Here is a 20,812-nt window from a genome sequence, read left to right as displayed (position 1 = left end):
TTCTTGAGGGGTTTCACCTGACTGAATGCTTCTTCAGAGAGAAAAATCCCTGTACTTAAAAAGCTAAGCTGTCAGGGAGACAGGTAGGCTGGGTCCTTTCTCCCTGACATCTATGTTAGGAATGTTTTCCAGGTGTAAGCTTTCATTCATATGTTGCCCCACCTATAGTCTGAAGTGATATAGCCCAGACACCGCTTTACTGCCTCAGCTGCTATTTGTGATATATATCTATATCTATATCTATATCTTCAGAAGTAGCTCCCTGCATTACTGATCATGAAGGAACATTACCTCATCACCTACAATTAACATAAAACGATTTCCTAATTTTCAAGACTAGAGAATTATATTTATGACTGAATTATGTCCCAAACCAAACAATCATTCCTACTGAAATATTGAAGCAGCAGGCCCATGCATGGTCTTTTGCTAGAAAATAAGGATGTGAGAGGTGGGAACGTTCTCACCTTCAGGAAATAGCACAAAGATATCCTCCTTGGTAACTAACATCTCTCTTTGCACATTTATGTATAGTGAACTCTCAGATTGGCTGTGGAAGCTTATGAGAAATAAACATTGTGAATGGCTTGAGATATTTATCATATGCACTGACATGGGACCCTAAATATTCTTAACAGAAAACTACTGTGAGTGTGAACTATTGTTACTAATGAAATTTCACAGTCATAAATACCACAGGCTTTAGCAGGGAGGGATGCCTATAGGTCCAAGTGGTTGCTAGGGACAACCATAGAATGTTCATTCAATTGACTGCAGCTTGTACGGTTACGGCCTGTACACCTTCCAGTGGTAGCAACTCCTCCCTTACTGCATGCGTGATCCAAGTCCTCCATATGAATATATTCAAGCTGGTGCTTACCTGCTTACTAAAAAAAGGGCTGCTGCTGCAATTGTGGCAAGTGTCACAAGGTATACATGTACTTCTCATTCACCCACTACTTTCAATATGGAAATATAAGTAAGCCTAAGGTTGTTCATATAAAGGACTTTTACTGGGAGGGGTTGCATCTGTTGAACCATTCCAGTGCATCAGACTGGTTCAATAGCCTCTCTATATTTTTCCCTGTCCCTCCAACAAAATGTTAATTGGTCAGGATTTCTCCCCATGTCTCCAGTGGTAGGATTAAATCAGTTTGAAAAATCCCTTTGTCGATCAATATTCAGTTTGTCAACAGAGGGCCAAAACAGTTTGAGCTCTGCAATGCACCTGACCCACCAGTGGAATGAACTGGCTCTGTGAGGGGTGATGGTTACAAATTAGTCAAATGACTGTTTTGTTTGGCCTAAAGGTTCATGAAAGTTTTTGATTAATTGGAGATTTTAGAGAAATTAATGACAACTCATCTGCAGCAGTCATCACATTTAACATGGAAGAGGGTTACAATTCCTGCCACGAATGAGTACACCAGAATATCTACATTATATTGGAGACTAGCAGACGAGTTATTAAACCTGATACTGCACTGTAGCAGTTCAAATTACAGGTGAGAGCTCACATGACTGAATACACAGAAAACTGTCAGGGAGAAGATTACGCTGGAACTCTTCTTCCTGCCATCTAGCTTTCTATGTGCAAGTTGTTGTTGTTGTTAGGTTCATTCAATCATATCACTACCTACCTACACTCTGAAGTGGTAGTTGAGAAACAAGTTCACCCCCTTATCTGCTATCTGGGAGAACTGGGCTTTGGAATCAAGTGGAGGCTAACTTGTTTATATTTCCTTGTACTGTGCAACTGTTCCATTTTCTGTGGGACATTCTGAAGGTCAGGATTTTTCAGATCATATTTGTTTTATGATTTTTATTCCTTCCCAGCATTTTGCCTTACTGAATGTTCTGTCCAAACCTAAGGGGGTTTCCTTTCTCTTCCATTGTCACTGCTTTTTATTCTTGGCTCAATCAGCAGCGCCCAGTGTGTCCTGAACATGACTTTGCAGCTTCGTTCAGTTTTAGCCTCAGGTCTTGTGCAGATTTCCCCCCCAAAAGAAAACCTTGAATTAAGTTGATTCCTGGAAGGGCATTGCACAGACCTAAGGGAGCACTTCTTCAATTCAAGGACTCTCTTTCTGCATAGCATTCATATGCCTCAACCATTATCCCTGTGGCATTAAAAAAATACCCCCTCCCCTTCTTTGTGCAACTTTGGAGACAGGCAAAGGACACCCAAACCCTACAGCAAGATGTCATGTGACTTCTTGGTGAGTTATACATATCCAGCACAAACCCTAAGGAAATGTGAGCTTTCAGTTCACTCACTGGACATAGTTCTAATTCCAACTTCTGACCTTACCTTTTGCATATAACCCTTCAGGGAAAATAATATAGTAAGAATAATGTGATTATTCTTAATATAATATATAGTAAGAATAATGTGACCCCATGGATATGTATTCTAATATACAGTATTTCTCATGATTACATGGAACAGGAGTTGAAAATACCCCCATGACCCTCACACCAAGATTGGAGGCAGACAAGAGTTTTAAAGAGAGTTCAAAGTGGTTTGAGGCAGGCAGCATTTCCACAGTGTAGCTAATATTTTATTTATTTCTTCCCAGTGTCAACTCTGGTCAATCATGTTTTGTAGGTTGAATTCAAAAACAAAAAACCCTGCAAAACCTGTTTGCCAGAGGTAAAAGAAACGCACATGTATACAACAACCACTGTTGCCTGCGGCATGCCTCTGCCCACAGTTTCTTCTGCTTCTCATCAATCTCCTCCTATGTGGATTTAATTCTTGCATCCAATATTCAAATTAAAGGATGTCCTGAAGATATTCTGTCCACAGCCTTCTTCAGAGGTTTCTGAAGAAATAAGCTGTGTGTGGTTTTTATTAAACCCCATGGACGATTATTCCAAGATAGCATTTTGTACTGAGTGGTGAAACCCGGTAGAAAATATTATGAAATGGATCCAGTCACTCAGCATACCTACGGTGATGTTCAGCGCTACTGGAGAATGAATGCAGGTGTGGATTTGGACACCCGCATGAATACCTGTCACTCAGGGCTGAACCAAACCTGCATACTCACCAATTTGGCTACAAAGTAGGAATGAGGGGTCTACTTTTATCACTAAATGGAATCTGTCCCTCTCCCGCAGCTTAGGAACGTAGGAACCTAGGAAGCTGCTTTATGCCATGTCAGCTCCTTGGCCTATCTAACCCATTACTGTTAGCAGTCATTGGCTCTGCAGGGTTTCAGGCAGGAGTTTTTCCAACCCTACCTGGAAATGCTGAAGACTGAACCTGTAACACATGTTCTTTTCCACTGAGCCACACTTCCTCCCTGCACCCACCCCTGCCCAACTCCAATACCCTCTGTGGAAAAAGTCTTCAAACAGTGGAATGTGGGGAAGTAAGGCCGGGGAGGGGAAGTTTCACTCCCATCTGACCCCCATGCTCCATCTTTGATAAAAAAAAACCCATAGCATGCACACACCTCCACTTTACAACTCACTGCTCCCTCTCACTCACTAATTAGGTTTGTTCACACCAAAAAATAAAATAAAATAAAATAAAAATGAAGGGCAAGTTGTTGCCCTGGAGTAACTATTCTGAGGTAAATTTTTAGCTAAAGAACAAAGAAGGCATGAAGTAGCAGCTGTCCTAAAAGCAGATACTAGGGTCCGTATGATTTAAGCATGTCCAGGCATCTCCTGAGGAATTATAAGGGCTTCCAGATCATCAGGAAGTGTGAACACATGAAGGGAGTCACTGATAAAGGATCAACAGCTACAGGAGCCCGATCAAAGCTCCTGAAGGTTAGAGAATAAGATTTCCAAGCCTTACACAGCTCCCTGCATCCTTTCATGGATACTAGCAGTTGTATACATTTTGGCCTCCCAGATTTTTCAGGGGCCAATTTGGTATGCCCTTATACTTCTAACACAGCTGAGTCTCCAGATTGATCCAAAGCAAATTCATGGGGGATGAACCTATCAACAGCTGTTAAGCATGCTAACACTAACTGTAACTCCTGTGTTCAGGGACAATATGCCACTAAATACCAGTTGTGGGAGAGAGAGAGGCAGCAGCAGAAGTGGGCTACTGGTCTCATGTTCTGCTTGTGGGCTTCCCACAGGTATGAATTGACCACTATAGGAAACAAGAAGCTATACCAGGTAGATCCTGGGTCTAATCCAGCAGACCTTATGTACTAACTCCTTGGGGGGATCCGCACGTTGCTCCCAGAGCGCTTCTATGCGACCCCAGAGCACCCCGAAAACGATAGTCTGACTTCCCTGTAAAAGAAACGAGGAAGAGCCGTCCATGCCGCCGCCGCCGGCGACGAGGAGAGCTCTCCGCCGGAGAGGAGAGCTCGGCAAAAGAAGGCGGGGTGGAGAACGGAAGAAGCTCTCTAACCCGCCTTCTTTTGCCGAGCTCTCTTCTCCGGCGGAGAGCTCTCCTCATTGTCGGCGGCGGCGGCGGCATGGACGGCTCTTCGTTTCTTTTACAGGGAAGTCAGACTATTGTTTTCGGGGTGCTCTGGGGTCGCATAGAAGCGCTCTGGGAGCAACGTGCGGATCCCCCCCTTGTCACAAATATTGCACACACACTCAGCAGGGCTGGAGTAATTCCATTAAATACTAGAAGCAAAGTAGGATGAAGATGGTAAAAGTGAGAGAAAGGGGCAGATAAAGCAGTAGTTAAAGGCATAAGGACTGAAGAGGGAGTGAGTAGACAGCCTAAGAGAAGAAGGCCAAGAGAAAGTGGGGGCATTATCCATGAGCATCCCTTCATTTTCAGGCCCATCTCCCCTCTGAAAGGGGTGCCCAAACTAACAGTTTAGGATATTGGCAGATTGGTTTTGGGAGTTGTTTGTATCATTATCACAAAGTGTGGGTGGTGAAAATAACCAACAAGCATGTTACGCAATTTACAGACAACCATAAAGTACAATGTTATGGGGGATGACGAGGGTGGAGGAAAAGTGATTCTTCCCATCCCTGCTGTATATTCTTTCTATTAAGGGATAGTTGGGTTAAGCAGACTTGACGATGTCTATTTGGAAATTAAAATACCATCCAGGAACAGCGCCAAGTTGGGACTTGCAATGTCAAGGTTGGAGCCTGGCAGAATCAATCTGGCTGCTCAGAGTGGGGAAAGGCTGGCAGGATTGGACAGGTCAGAGGTAGAGCCAGAATGGAACAGGGTAGGGTCAAGTGCACGCACGCACGCACGCACACACACACACACACACACTCCTTCATCTGGTTCATTCTTGTTTACAAGTTTTCCAGACCCAGCTGACAACTTTACAAGTAACATAAAAGGAAACAACAAGGGAAGGCTTTGACACATACATTTTTATATCCTGGTTCACCTTCTTCTCCTCCCCGCCCCGCCTGCCCCTCCTTCTTAGCTGTTGACTTCTCCACCCACCCACCCTCCTACTACAATGCCAAAAAAAGCTTGGCATCTAAAGCATTGTGCACCGTGACGACAGTGCCTACATGCAGATGGGTTGAGCAAGAAAGCAGAGACAAGAGTTTCAAAGTCATTTTTAGCCACCATGTAGTTTCCAGAATTTACATAGCCTTTTCTCTATTGTGTTGTTGATGTCGATTTCGCAACACAGTCTATTTCCCCCGGCCCTACAACCTTTATGAGAGTGACAAGGATTTCGAAGACTTTGTACCAAAAAACAGCGAAGACTGAAGTTACAAAAGTGACACCACTAACCCCCACCCCCTTCTATCACAGGCATTTGCATACGGTAAAACCAATTCCAAATTGAGGAAAGGAAAGAGGTTTTCTGATGGTTTCCTGCCTTGTACAACCTCGGGGTAAACTCATGACAAATTAGTAACTGATTGATAGACTGGCATGTGCCGTTCCTCTTCACAGAGCTAGGAGTGCCCTCTTGCACATCCATCAACTACCTTCGTGCAATTTCGACACACCTACTGTGTGATTAATGAAAGCATATGGCACAAATTGCCCTCAGAACGCTTCTGCGTTGGGCTAATTTTGGCTGCCTTAAAGTACCCTTCTGTGTGTCGTTTTTCATGGTGAACAGAGCCCGCAGTACTGCACTGCCATGGCAAAGGGCAAGATTTGATGGTGACCAATACAGCCTTTGTTTAGCAAGCGGGCTGAAATGGACGCTACCCAGTTTCTGAGCTACACCATGAAAAACCCAGTTCTTGTAAAACAAGTTAATAAAATCTTCCCCTCTACACAACATGCTGACTACTAATGACTACAAAATGATTTATAGGCATGCCCTCAGCTCTCCTCCATTTCTGCAGCTCCAACCCCTCATCTGACAGCCTTTATGCATACAAGTGTTCTCATTGGGGAGTGAATGGGATTGTGTCAACTGACTGTGCTTGACCTTCATGGGTTCCAAGGTTCTGGCTGCTCAAACCCCTCAGTACCAAACAGGCACATGTTCCCTAGGCATATGCTGTACCTCCTTGTTGTTGCAGGGTACAGATTGCATGACAGGCATCTGCACATGTAGGCTACTGTGCAGACAGGTTTGGAATGTGCGTAGACCAGGTGTGGTGACAGATCAGGGGGCCTGATCTTGATGCCTTTTCCCCTGCATTCGTTTGTATCCAAAAACACTGGCTGTACTAGGGATGCACATAAGCATTCCTTCATTCAGTCCAAAAGAGGCTTAAGCCTTTCCATGCACTCCAAATGTGCGCAAACTCTCAGGCTTTGGAGTTCCTGCCACTGACTCAGCTGCGTGCTCTGCCTATCCCAGCATCCCACAAACCTTATCTCAGTCAGGAGGTGAAAACTGATGTGGTCATTTTCCTAAGAGAGATACTGAGACGTATATTTCCAGTTCCTTTCCTGGTCTGGAAATAGACACTCCAAGCGGTTACAGAATCATAGAATAGCAGAGTTGGAAGGGGCCTACAAGGCCATCGAGTCCAACCCCCTGCTCAATGCAGGAATCCACCCTGTCAGTATCTGGGCCAGTGCTGCCTCTTCCTTCTGCCCCAGGTGATGCTTGTGGGTCTGGGTGAGCAATGGAATGGGGGACAGTGGTGGAGAAGGCAGATGTTTGAAGGTTCAGCCAAGTAGATCAAATTTGGCCTAAACTACTTTTGAGGGATCAAAGAAGGGTGTTTGCATGCACCCCAACATACCCCTGCCCCAGTTATGGGCCTCCAATTGTTACCCCCAGGACTGCAGGAGCAGAAGCAACAAAGGACCCATGCCAAAGCCCAACACCTGAGACACAACACCTATCTGGCAGCTGAAGGTCTCTGCTCCTTCATTCTTACTTGGTGGCCTGTGGCTGGGGTGCACACTCCAGCACATGCACAGGGTTTTCCTGAGCTCCAGGACAGTTAGGTTCATTATAAAACTCCTCAGTCTCTTCCTGATCGTGACTGATGGAACAGCTCTATGGGGACATCGCCCTTTCTGAATATCACAAACCCAACTCCTTGGCCCAGCCAGACCTCCTTGCTCATTTCCTGTTCCTGATGCTCAGATCCTGCTCAATAGGTACCCTGGCTGCTCCAGGACCCTTTGTTCACTATCTGTTCTGTTACTTGTGTCCTCCCACATCACTTGGGGTTGACAGACAAATGTGTGTCCCCGTTTTACCTATGCATTTCCTTTGAAGGCTTGCATACAGATGATGTGCTTTTTCAAGGTTTCTGACTTACGTGAACTAAGCCCTATAAACATACACAGGAAGTCTCTATGCAGACCTTCACATGAATGCATGTCGGTTGGGGGCAGGATTTATTACTGCATTTCCCCACTCCCAAGGTTCATTGTAGACAGACTGAAGATCCGAAAAAGTCTGTCAGTAAATTTGATATTTGTATAGCACCGCCAATATTTCCCTATTCTATTTTGTTATGGCACAACTGGGAGCTTAAACAAAACATTGCAGTGTGGAGTGCTCCAGCTCAGGGTGCCAGCCAGCCAGCTATGCCCACTCTCAGAATACTCTATTCCATTCTCCCTCCCTCAACTGGGGTGTGTGTGTCCCTCAACAGAAACTTAGCATTCTGTAGCCCTGGATATGCTCAGTACTCAATGGACAATTTTGGAATTACTTTTCCTAAAATAAGTACTTTTCCTGTATGTCTGCAAACCTTGGAATTACCTAAGCATGCTGATGCCTTCCTTTGGTGCACGGATGGTACTATTTTGGCCACATAAGGATCTGCACTCACCTCCAATCACCTATGAAAGTATTTGGGTGACTTTCCCATGTTTTGCTCCACCCAGTATATGCCCATCTGTGCTACATCAAGTTAAAGAATGTTTGAATGACTGCAAAAACAACATGGACTTTACCATTGAAGAATTTGGCGTGAAGCATTGCTATTGCTTTGCTGGGTTAGGTAGGGTAGTGAAGGTTTAAAACATCCTAACTTTCTGATCCTTCATTTGAACTAAGAAGCTGTCTTCTGACTGGCATAACATCCATTTTATTCAAAAACACGGGCTACATGGAATTACCTGCAATTTCTTCAAAAGAAATGCTATAAACAAAGCTCCCCGAGGGGTGTTCAGCTGCTCGGCGGTACCAAAGCGGGAAGTGGTCCATGGTGAAAATGCTCTCCTTATCGTCACTGGTCAAGAACTTCCTGAAAGAAGAAACACAAAGCATCTTTCCCCCCTTTATCTGGAAATCTAGCTATTACACTTTAGAGTGTTCTTCAAAACACTTCACACACACTTTTAAAAAATTGCCTGGATCTGATGGAGCACTTTGCTTGTGCACGCACACACACACACCTTCAGTTCCCAAGCTCCACAGCCTGTATCAAGTGCAGCAGCTTTTAACCAAAAAGAAATCAAGTTTGGCCCTTTCTTTTCTTTTCTCTTTTCTTTTCTGACTTTCATTTTCTGTTCCCATGATGCATTTCCCCTCATTTGCTCACTCTCTCTCTCTCTCAGTCTCCCCTGCACTGATGGTAGTTGATGGAAGTTGTAATACAACGCACTTGGATTGGGGAAGACTGCTCTAAGATTATTATTTTTTAAGGATTTGTTTATTTCTGATTGGAATTGGAGGCAAACCCTTAAAAAATGTGTTTTGCTTCCCAAATCTTTACTGCTGCATTGTTGCTCTCTTTTCTGTCTACATTCTCTCCTCTATGTATCTACCCATTGTTTCCTGCACTGTGCACATGGACCTCCACAAGCCACATTGTATACACTCGACTACTCCTATTCAGCTCCATTTTCAGGACTTGTCACCTCCTAGATCCTGAGTTTCATGGGGCACCTCAAAAGAGGGAGCACGCCACAGGTCACAGGAAATGTTGGGATGAGAAAAACTAGGTCCCTACTAGCAGAGATCCAGGAACAGCCACTGTGAAGGACATAGCACCCTTGAATCCGACTGAATCCAGGGGTGCTTGGGTTACCCTATGCCACATAGTCTGTCATGATCACTCCCAAGACCCCAAATCTTCTGGAAGGTAGATGGTGGTAAAAGCCTGGGCAGAAGCTACCATTGGACAGTGGAGAGGTTTTGAGACAGCAAAAGGTCTCATTTCACCAATTTCTACTCCAGAGGCTGATAAATCCTTTCAGGATCAGGGCTCACACTCACATACCAGGCTTCTGCTGGTGCATTGTGCCCACCCTACCTTAGCTACCTTGCAGACAGTTCCCTTGCTGTTTCGACAATTATGTCCTAGAGCCTGGTTCCAGTGCTAACCTGCCCTTCTTGCTGGACAGCTCCACCATTTTGCTTGGAAGTTCCAACACCTGGCCCACCAGCTCCTGTGTCGACAGGAACATGACAACCATTCTCAGCAAAGTATTATCTCAATATTCTAATGTTGACCCAAATATTAGCATGGGACCATGCTGGCTGGGAAAAATGGGAGTTGTAGTCCAAGATGTCTGGAGGGGATCAGATTGGGGAACACTGGTTTAGAAAATGTTATCCATTAACCCCTAAACCCACTCTGTTCAGCAGAGTGGTTTTCCTGCATTCCTACAGAAGAGAAACAATCTTGTCCTCTCCATCCATCTGTTTTTGTGTCCAACACATCCACACCCATTTGACTAATATAAGGAGTGACATTACAGATGTGAGTTTCATGGCAGAGACAAAATTTGTGCCAGACACACCCTGGTTTACAGTTCATTCTCTTAATGTTACCATCCCATGCACACTGACCTGGCAGTAAACTCCATTTGAACAAAGCACTACTTATGTATGGGTAAACATGCATAGGACTGCACCGTTAGTTGTTGTTTTTTGCAACCGAAATTCCTATTTATTACTGTTTACACCCCACTGCCTCCACCCCCAGAAGAAGGCTGCTTAATGAGCCACCACAAGTATAATGACAGCAGCTACAGGGTGAAACAAACCTCATTTGTAGAGCATGTCTTGCTTTAAAGGACTCCAAGGCATTTTGTTTACAAACTGTATACTTACTGTACACAGGTATGAGTGTGACTTTATCATCCGTCACAGAACCACTACAGAGAGGGACAGAGCTGTTGTTGGGTTGTTGTGTTTTACAGCTCACAGCTACGCTATACAAACATTTTAGGACATAACATGAATCGTGCCTACCATGGGAGCTTTAGAGAGATACATTAAGCTCTCAAGCAGGTCTTTGGCTGAGTAAAAACGTCTGCTTTCCTCTTCTTCCCAGAAATAGCCCTCTGCTATTTCAAAAGCACACAAAGCAATTAAGGTAAGAAATCCGAACCAAAATGTCCAAAATATTTTGTTTAAACAAAATGTTGATGTATGGACTATACAGTAGAAACTCCATTATCTAATTCTGAGTTATCAAAACTTCTAGTTAGCCAGGGTGGCAATGTTTATATAAACATGTAAATATACAGAACCTCTGTTTAGTTATACCCATAGTTATTTGAATGTCTGGAAGCCCTACAGACTCTTTGAAGCAATGAGAACTTACCATATTTACTTGCTCCTATCCTTATTGCAATAACGTGGTTTGGCAACAGAAGAAAAATAACCAGACCCATCCATCTCATCATACTATATTCATGCCCACCCAATTCTTGGGACATTCTTGAGCTTTATGTTGAGAACGATAAATGGAAACATCAACTGTGTGAATAAATTCTAGGAAATGCACGCTGAACATATGATGAGTAAATCATGAAGTGATTGCTTGCATGTGTGCATGGACTTTCAGATCTCCTCACATTCGTCTCCCAAAAAATGATTTTCAGTGGAGTTAATTCATCCTATCAGCCATCAACTAGTGTACGTTCAAGTGTGAACCAAGACAGGTTCCTCATGGAAAATGTATATTTATTTAAAAGATGTATAATTCGCCTAGTTAGATCTATAAGGTGACTCGCATTAAAATTTAGAGCCTATACAATAATCAAATATGAAGAAAACCAAATAGTCTAAAAACAGCAACAGACCACAAATCAGTTCAACGTGTAGCCTCTAAATACAACCAATTAAACTAGGACCTTCTCTGGGTCAGCATCCTGCCTAAAGCACTCTCTCCAAAAGGAAGTTAGTTTCGTTCCTTCTTCATTCAGTTTTAGGCAGGCTGTTGATGGTTTTTTATTTGCTTTTTAGTATTTCAAATGCATTATATGCACACTGTTTTAATATTCTCTCCTGCATATGGTGGTGTTTTAAAGCTTAGAAAGTCTCTGAGGGGCCATAAGACGCTGGAGATTCCCCCCTCTAAGGCCATATTCAAGGCTGCAACCTTGGAGGGGGAAATCGACAGGTCCACAGTGGCTTCCTCACCCATGGTCAGTGTCGTAACCTTGGGAAGGAGGAAACAAGCGGACAAGGAGGGGGGAGAGGCCATGGATCTGCTGGATCCACAACCCTCCCAGCTCCAATACCTGCCAACTGTAAGGTAGGTGAACTAGATAGGCTCAGAGGCTCATCTAGCTAAAGCAGCAAAGGGTGGAGAGGATCAGAAAATAAAAGCCTTCTACAATTATCCGTGCTGAAAGCTTGGGTAAACCAAACAAGGTTTGACCTGGTGCCTAAAAGATAATGATGTAAGTGTTAGGCAGGTATATTTGGGAAGAGCTTTCCATATTCAGGGTACAAAAAGTGTCCAGAGCAAGCCTTCCGCCAATGAACACGGGAAACATGATCTCAAGGCAGATCCATTTTAATCCAAGACCCTTGTTACAAGGTAGCTTCTGTGAGCAGTACTGACTCCATTTTAAAGTGACCCAAAAACCCACCTACAGACTGAGAGCATTCACAGAAGGCCTAGGTCAAGTAACCATTTCCTGATAGACTTCTTCAAATGCATTCCCCAGAGACAAAGGTAGGGGTAAAACTAAGCAGAATATGAATGCTGGATGGCAAGAGTTTTACCTGGTCATACACATGCTAACGTAGCCCTGTTGCTGGACTCCAGGCTGCATCAAGTACAGCCATCATCCCAAATCACCCTCTTTTGTTCCCCATAGCCAGTAGATCTTTAGATAAGATCATACAAAAACCCTCAAGTTGGAGAGAAGAAAAATAGGCTAGCTCTCTCTGTCTCTTGAACCAGAAACACAGGGCATACTACAGAAGCCAGCTTGCGAGAGCAAGCCACCAGGAGTGAGTGCTTTGCCTGGCTGTATTCTTTTCCTCTTCACCTAAGACCAAGAGTTGCAACTCTCCCCAGTTCTGGTCTACAGGAAAGGGCTGCAGCCCAAGGAAAGGTATACTGCCTTTAAAGATTCCCTCTACTCTTTCCCCTGTTGTCGTGTGTGTGTGTGTGTGTGTGTGTGTGTGTGTGTGTGTGTGTGTGTGTGAATGCTCTTAAGTCTCAAAAAGTCTATTTTTCAGTCTTGAAACTGCTTCTAAGCCTCTACTTGCTCAGCTAATTTCCCCAAAACTAGCTTGTACCTTTGTATTTGTTTCAAACTCAATAAATGTGCCATTGTGGCGTTATCCCCTTCAGTGCTGTAAATTTCTTGAGTAAGAATCACCTTACTTAGCCACAGACGCTCTATTGCCAATGTCAAAAGATTCCTTATAAGCGGGTGTAGGTCTCATTGGAACATGTGCAAGTTTGTACATGGGTCTAATGAGAGCACATCACGTAACACCCTTCTATTTTTTGTCCCTGTTGCAACTAAAGTTAGTCATGCTTGAGTGTCACTGAAATCAAGCAGAGAGTGTGATTGGATCAGACTTTCCCATCTTGCAGGAAAGCTCAGTAACTTGCTTCCATCAACAGAAATGCAAAAGATTTTCCCTTTAATTACGCCCAGAAAATAAATCCATGTCAGAACACAAGTGCTTGAGGGGCAGAAAGGGGAAAAATTAAAGGCTTGGGCTGAATGGTAGTAAATGTTTGTTAATTAGACATTTGTCAACAAGGAACAAAAGAAGAATTTATCTTTAGTATGAGAAAATGAAATGTTTATTGATGTCTCTGCACAGAGTTAGAATGGCCCTCCTGTATTTATACCTGCAGATTGTAAGTGCTTTCTGTTTGAGGAACATAAACTATCAGGCTATCATAGGAACACCAAGATGAAGCCACTGGGAGGTAGAGTCTACTGTAGGGTAAATTTTGGGTACAGACTGCTGCATACGGGTTATGCATGGGGTAATGTATGAAGAAACGCACTGGTTTCTGCATTGCTAGGTGTGGTCTGTGGTTCCTTACCTAGTAGCCATTCTTGTTTCTACATATAGATTGTGTTTATCCAGCAACAATGCAAGCAAACAGACTAGACTAAAAATAAAGCTTCTTCAGAAAAATAGAAAACCCAGCAAAACAGTTTTAAAAATCACTACGTATATCTACTGTTAGAAAAATAGAGGCACCATGCCTAAGCCTGCCAGAATCTAAGCCCCCGCTGGGCTGCAAGCCCAGTTTCTAGTACTTTTTCCCCACCAGGTGGAGCTGTTGTCCACACCAAACAAGGCAGCTTCTTCACATCCATCACGTAATGGGCAAGAGGTTTCAGATGGAATTGAGCCCAACACACACAAAGAAAACAGAAGCACGGAGACTGCAAAAACACAGCTCTATGGGGTGAGCCATTTGGGTATAAACGTTCACAGTGTGGATTTGGAGGTGTTTCCCACACCACTGTTAACCACTCCCCCAAAAGGAAGGCACTGAGGTGGCGCGGTGAAAACTGTTTGCATCCACATCACAAAGAGATGCACATAACATGGTTTGCAATGATGGAGCAGCCTCCAGACAGCGACATTTCAAGCGGCTGGCATGCTCACCGGCCAGGTTTGCAGTATCCTATCCATCCATGCACATAAATATGCCAGAGAGAGGCACACTGCTTTCACATCTGTCTCACCTGAGCAAACTTCAACTTTTTTTTAAAATGTCCTTTGCCAGCTTGCCAAGAATTGTGTGGATCGGCTCGCACACTGAAAAGTGGGACTCTATTGTCCAAGGCAGAATGCTTGGTCTTTTTTATGTGAAACTAGCTGTAGCAATATCTGTTACCCAAAGGGATTCTGTTACTAATGTCAGGCACCATGCATGCACGAACAGATGTTGGCACAACCAAGTGGAAGGGATCTGGGTCAGACTGCACTGTGCTATCAGCAGGTGTCACATTCTAGTTGAGGAAGATACAGTTTCTCCAGACAATGGCTGCAGCACGATGTCTGGACTGTCAGGCTCCATGGCTACTAGCCCTGATGACTGTGTGCTATCTCCAGTGTTTGAGGCAATAAGCCTGTGTGCACCAGTTGCTGGGGAACATGGGTGGGAGGGTGCTGTTGCACCATGTCCTGCTTGTTCATCCCTGGCCAATGGCTGTTTAGCCACTGTGTGAACAGAATGCTGGACTGGATTGACCCTTGGCCTGATCCAGCAGGGCACTTCTTATGTTCTTATGGTGCAGCTGAAAAGCATCCTTTTAGGCTGCTGATTCAAATAGCCAACCAACAGGTTGGCAATTATTTCCTTGCTGCCTCTAGCAAGGCAGTATTTGCAAAGAGAGACAGAGAGATCAAGCCTGCCTGGAAGACAAGCGCCTCGGCACAGTAACTCAGTTGCCCCCAGGACCGGATGTAGGTGATCCTTTTTGCCAAGGATGAGCCCTATTTTGTACTGCCAGTCACTGGGGAAACACTGCCTGGTTTTGTCCCTGTTTTGCCTTGTACAGTTGCCTTTAAAAATGTTGTTAGTGTGCAGAATTGCTATACTTTAGGCTTTTGCTCTGTCCCCAGGGTCTCTAGAAGCACATACGCGTGGAACAGACCCATCCTGATTCTAACTGTACACACACGTAAATGCACATGCATGGACACCGATGTGCCATGTACCATAGGCTGTCATTTCACAGGCTGCAGCTGGCAAGATTAATATTGCTGCTCAGTAGAATAATGTATTACAGGAGCAGGAAGACTCAGGTTCAAATCCCCACCAAGTGATGGAGCTTACTGGGTAACCTTGGGCCAGTCACCACCTTGCAAACTCTCCATGGTCCATGAAGCCATGGGACTCTCGAGCTTAACTTTGCCCAGTCACCATCTCTCAGTTGTTATGAGAATAAAATGGGGAGAGCTTGTACAATGCCCAGAACAGCAGCCGCACATCCTTATCCTTATTAAATGTTATTTGTTAAGAAAACTTTAATTTTTTAAAAAAATGCTCTTTCTGCTTTGAAATTAATGCAGGATGGGTTATTGCAGAATAAATGCACGCAAGGCTTAGAAAGGCACTTTCAACAACATGTAGTAGTGAATAGATCCTCAAGCAGAGATGTTTAGTAGGAGAAGAGGGGTGATACAAGTATATGGAAGCATCCATATATATTCATATGGATATATGCTTCCAAATGAGCTTTTATTATGCAATTGCCCAGCCTCACTCACAGAATTTTACAAAGGGTTCAGACAACATCGGGCCTGTTCAGACAGCTTGCTAAGCCATGGTTAGATCACGATCCGTTTTGCAGAAAATGGTTAGTGAACATGTTTAAACTGTGGTTATGTAGTCATCATGTTTAGGAATGGTTCACATGACATGCTAAGCCATAACATTTAGCTCAAAATGCTTAACCATCGTGGCTTAGCATGTTGTCTGAACAGGTTTATTATATACTCCTCTCATGGTTTCCCCTCCACTATGTCTCCATACTTTTTCTTACCAAAAAATATCTGCTAAGGAAAAAAAGATGGAATCACTACACAGTGGCTCAATTCAGACAACATGTTAGTCAACACAGTGTGAAAACTCCACTCAACCGTTGAGTTTTTAGGGGGTACTCCCCACACATCTTCTAATTCCACCCTTGTGAGAATGTGTGCTACTGTGGAGTTGAGTAAAAGTCAATGTGACATTTGATTGACATTTCCTCCACCCTCTCTCCTCACCCGGTCCTCCCGATGGTATCCCATCAGCCATTGCTGTGAAAAAACAATCCCGGCGGCTCTCCTAGAGCGGCACTCCCTCCTTTTGCCACTCTTGCCAGAGAACTCTGTACCCAGTGGGAAAAATCAACTTAAAGCAATGGAGCACTCCATGGAGCCTGCCACACAACATGCAACACAACGGTTGTGCAGGAATTCTCCTCTGCACTGCGTGGACATTCTGCGTGCAGTGTTTCCCGAAAAACCTCCACCATTGCATGGGGTTTTCCTGCCAGGCAACACGTCCCTCAACGGTGGTGTAAAAACTCCACCGTAGAGTTCTAAAACCACTGTTGGCTATCCTGTTGTCTGAATTGAACCAGTGCCTTTTGACTGGTAGTGCTATGAGTCACCCATCTGGGAGCACCCTCTGTGCCTTTATTTTTGCCTTAGAGAGGGGACACAGATGTGTAGGGGTAAGGATTAAGACACAATGTACTGTCTTGTACAGAGCTGTGATCTGAAATGGCTATAGGCTCCCTCACACAGCCCTGGGCATTGGACTGAAGGACAAAACCACAAGTGTAGCTGCTATTTGTGTGCATGGTCCCTCACCTAGCTAGAGATACCCATTTGGAAGCCCGACCATTAGCTAGATCAGGACAGATATATTTATGAGCCAAGACTACTTCTTCAGCTTTGGGGGAAGCCCTGACTTTTAAAACAGGTTCCGAAGTCAATCCTGACCTTTAAAATAGATTCTGAGGTCAAAGCAATAGTTAGTCCTAGGAGTCAGACAAAGTCTGGATCTTTGGGGACCTTTTACACATTCCATTAGTTCTCCCAGTCAATATGCTGCCGCATCAGCTCAAAAGCCTGCAGCACTGCTGCTACAAAGCTAAACCAATAAAGCTAGACGGGGACAGGAGGGAGCATGGCCTATCTGGCCGGAAAAGCCTGGCCCCTGCCCTGAGTTCCTGTGGTTTCCCAACCCAACAGCAACGAAAGACACCTTCTCTCTCCAGCTGATTGGAGCTTTTTCGCAAAGCCCACAGATAACCTGGAGCAGAGGCAAAAGTCACTGTAAATTGGCACTTTGAAACCTGCAGTTTAGGAGGGGAAATCCCAGTGTGGCTGTGAATTGACGGCGTCATTTAAACAACGCAGCACCACTGCACAGTCACTATGGGGTTAATAGTGTGTATAGACACCCACCCACTCCGATTCATATAAAGGGTCATGGGAGGGGTTTCTGGCACTGTTTTTGTAACAAGTAAAATCAATAAACATATGGTAAGGAAGATAGTGACTGGATGTTGTGGGTAGCTAAGTTGGCTCCTTGTTTTTCCAGAGAGACCATAACCACCTGCTACTACAGTCTACAACATTTGTGATATTTATTGGTTTAATGCTTCATGAAATCACCATCAGGGGTCCTGTGCTAATTTGGCATAAAGGCAACATTAGCCATTTGCAAAAATACCTTTCGCCCAGAATTCAGCATTTGCAACAGATTCAGTTGTAGGGTTTGACAATGATAGGAGGTGCTGTTTAGGAAAAAGTGCTGTCTGTGCTGCCTGTTCCTTTGCAGAATGATCACTCCGTTCTAGTCCATTCTGATCTCAGCCATCGTAAACTACACAGAGGGGCAATGGAGGTGGAAAGTGTCAGGATGGGCATTTAAAGGACTCACCAGTTGGAAAGTTTCTCCGAGCCCACATACAGAGCACTCCTCATGAGACCAGCCCGAGTTCCCATAAAGGCTATTTCCACTCCCCCTTCAGTTTCACTGTTGGACACAGTTGCAGAGAGAGAGAGAGGACAGGGAGAGGTGGAGAGAGAGAGAGAGAGAGAGAGAGAGAGAGAGAGAGAGAGAGAGAGGGATCAGCAGGGTCCATTCAATATTCTTTGCACCATATGAACTGACATTAGGGGAGAGACCATAACGTGGTGTGGTAGTGCACATGCTTTTCATGAGTAAGGTCCCAGCTTCAGCCCCCATCATCTCCAGATATGGCTGGGAAACACTCCTGTCTCAAACCCTGGAGAGCTTCTGCCAATCAATGTGAAGATAATGCTGAGCTAGATGGACCAGTGGTCTGAACTGGTACAAGGCAGCCTCCTCTGGGACACCCTGCTTGCACCTGGGATCCCTTTCAGTGTTGCAAAAGGCAATGAGATGCAACTCTCAGTTTGCACACAGCCATGACTGGCCCACAGATTGGCACCCTGCATCCTCCAAGTCTGCAAGAGGTTCTTCCCTATGAAGAGAGGCTAAACCACGGGTGCAGAACCTCAGGCCCATGGGTCAGATCCAGCCCTCCTGGGTTCCCCAATGACCATGCCCCTTCTCTTGGCCCCACCCCTTTCCCCCTAGCTGCCAATCATTTGGTGGCTTCCTGGCTGTTGTGTGTCCCCTCCCCCACCCCCAATTCTAAAAGGTTGAAATGGTTCTCCTAAGGCTTAATGACTCTCAGCAAGAGCTTTAAGCTAAAATAGGCTGGTATTTTCTGTATTTTGGCCCAGTCACCTTTGCCCCTGCCCTGTCTTGCCTTTGGCTACGCCCACCATTGGAACGCGGCTCCTTAGAGCTTCTCTGAAATTGAATTTAGCCCTCAGGCTGAAAGTGGTTCAACACCTCTGGGCTTTTTAGTTTAGGGTGTGGGGAGATTATTAATGAAAATGATAAATGTATAAATTTATGCACGGTGTGTAGAAAACAGATAAGCCTCTATCTCTCATAATATTAGAACTCGGGATAATGTGACAGCCACCAGATTATTATTATTATTATTATTATTATTATTATTATTATTATTATTCCGCCTTTTGCCCAATACTGGGCCTCAAGGCGGCCAAAGGAAAGGATTAGTCAAATTCATGGAGACGAGGTTTATAAGCGGCTAATAGACATGATGGCTCTATGGAATCTTTTTATTTAGGGGCTCCATGCCACCAAAGACCAACTGATGGGGCAACCCAGGGATAAAAGCTACTGCCTTCATGCTCTGCTCGTGGGCCTCCTGAAAGCGACTGATGAACCACTGTTGGATACAGGATGCTTACTAGAAGAAACTTTTTTTATTCTCCCAGAATGTCCTTTCCCTCACGCCTATCAACCACATCACAGATTTATTACATTCATTTGTTCATTTGTACAATTTCTACACTGCATCTTCGGCAGAACAAGTGCTCCCAGGGTGGGTTATAATAAAAGAAGAGAATAATGCAAGAAGTCTGGCCTCATAAACCCAATAAACAAAGCAGTGGGGCAGGGGGGAGGGGGAGGGGAAGACCCATAAACACAGAAGAGAAAAACATCCACAGAGACCTAAAAGGTTTTAAACATTTTAAAAAGCCTGGTCTTGTCTGGTGCTGAAAATATATCAAGCTAGATGCTAGAGAGAGCTTTACTGGGGACAGCATTTCAGAGGTGGGAGACATGACTGCAGATGCCCGCAGGACACACAGAACAGGGCCCCTTGATAGGCTGAAGACGGCAGGCAAGTTCTTATGGCCGGAGCAATATTGGTGTTATATTGCTATTAGAATTATTGGTGTTAAGTTTTCTAAACCACCCAGAGATTGCCCAGTACAGAAAGGGAAGGAAAGGAAAGGAACCTCTCGTGCAAGCACTGAGTCATTACTGACTCTTGGAGGGACGCCAGCTTTCGCTGACGTTTTCTTGGCAGGCCTTATAGCGGGGTGGTTTGCCATTGCCTTCCCCGGCCATTATTACCTTTCCCCCAGCTAACTGGGTACTCATTTTACCGACCTCGGGAGGATGGAAGGCTGAGTCGACCCGAGCCGGCTGCCTGAAACCAGCTTCCGCTGGGATCGAACTCAGGCCGTGGGGAGAGTTTCAGCTGCAGAAACTGCTGCTTTACCGCTCTGAGCCACACGAGGCTCATCAGTACAGAAAAGCAATAACTAAATAGAAAGGTAATAAATAAATAAAGTGAGACAATCACAAACGTGAACTCCTGTCAGGAAGCTCGCCCTTGCATCTTACACCAAATAAAGTTCTTGAACCTTTTTTAAAGGCCATCCCAAGGAGAGCACATTACAGTTGTCTAGCCTGGATGTAGCCAGGGCATGGGTGACTGTGACAAGGTCTGTTGTCGCTCATGAAGTTTGCACTTACTCAGACAGGTTGAGGGCCAGTGCTGTCCAGTAGGCTTCCATGGGTGCTGTTACTACAGCATCAAAGAGCACTTCTTGAACTAACTCTTCATCACCTGAGCATGATAAAGAATGAGGGGATAGAAAGTAAACCCTTGTACAAAGATTAAACACATTTTTTAAAAAAATTACAGAGCATCTTTTTAGCAGCCACTGCCTTGCATTTTTTAATTTTTAATTTTTTGCAGAGAGAGCAACCTAGCTCTGCAGATATGCACAGATAGCCCATAAAAGCTCAGGGAGTCCCACTTGCAGGAGAGCTATCAGCCATAAATGAAAGGAAAATGATGTTCCTTTGCTAACAGAATAATGAACAAACATTGGGGTAAGGGAAGGAAAGGAACCTCTCGTGCAAGCACTGA

The 20,812-nt window shown here is 44.6% G+C and overlaps 1 protein-coding gene across 1 annotated transcript in view; it reads right to left on the bottom strand.

The window, feature by feature from the left end:
• CACNA2D4 (calcium voltage-gated channel auxiliary subunit alpha2delta 4) overlaps window positions 1-20,812 on the bottom strand; it is a 177,753-nt gene that overhangs the window by 89,000 nt on the left and 67,941 nt on the right. Inside the window, exons 23-25 of the mRNA XM_063134531.1 lie at window positions 20,413-20,506; window positions 17,962-18,057; window positions 8,465-8,592 (exon numbers count right to left, since the gene is read on the bottom strand). Coding sequence (XP_062990601.1) covers window positions 8,465-8,592; window positions 17,962-18,057; window positions 20,413-20,506 — 318 coding nt within the window. The remainder of the gene's footprint in view (window positions 1-8,464; window positions 8,593-17,961; window positions 18,058-20,412; window positions 20,507-20,812) is intronic.

This window comes from Elgaria multicarinata, chromosome 9, assembly GCF_023053635.1.
Source record: "Elgaria multicarinata webbii isolate HBS135686 ecotype San Diego chromosome 9, rElgMul1.1.pri, whole genome shotgun sequence".
Taxonomy (NCBI): domain Eukaryota; kingdom Metazoa; phylum Chordata; class Lepidosauria; order Squamata; family Anguidae; genus Elgaria; species Elgaria multicarinata.
This window is presented reverse-complemented; position numbering and strand designations above follow the sequence as displayed.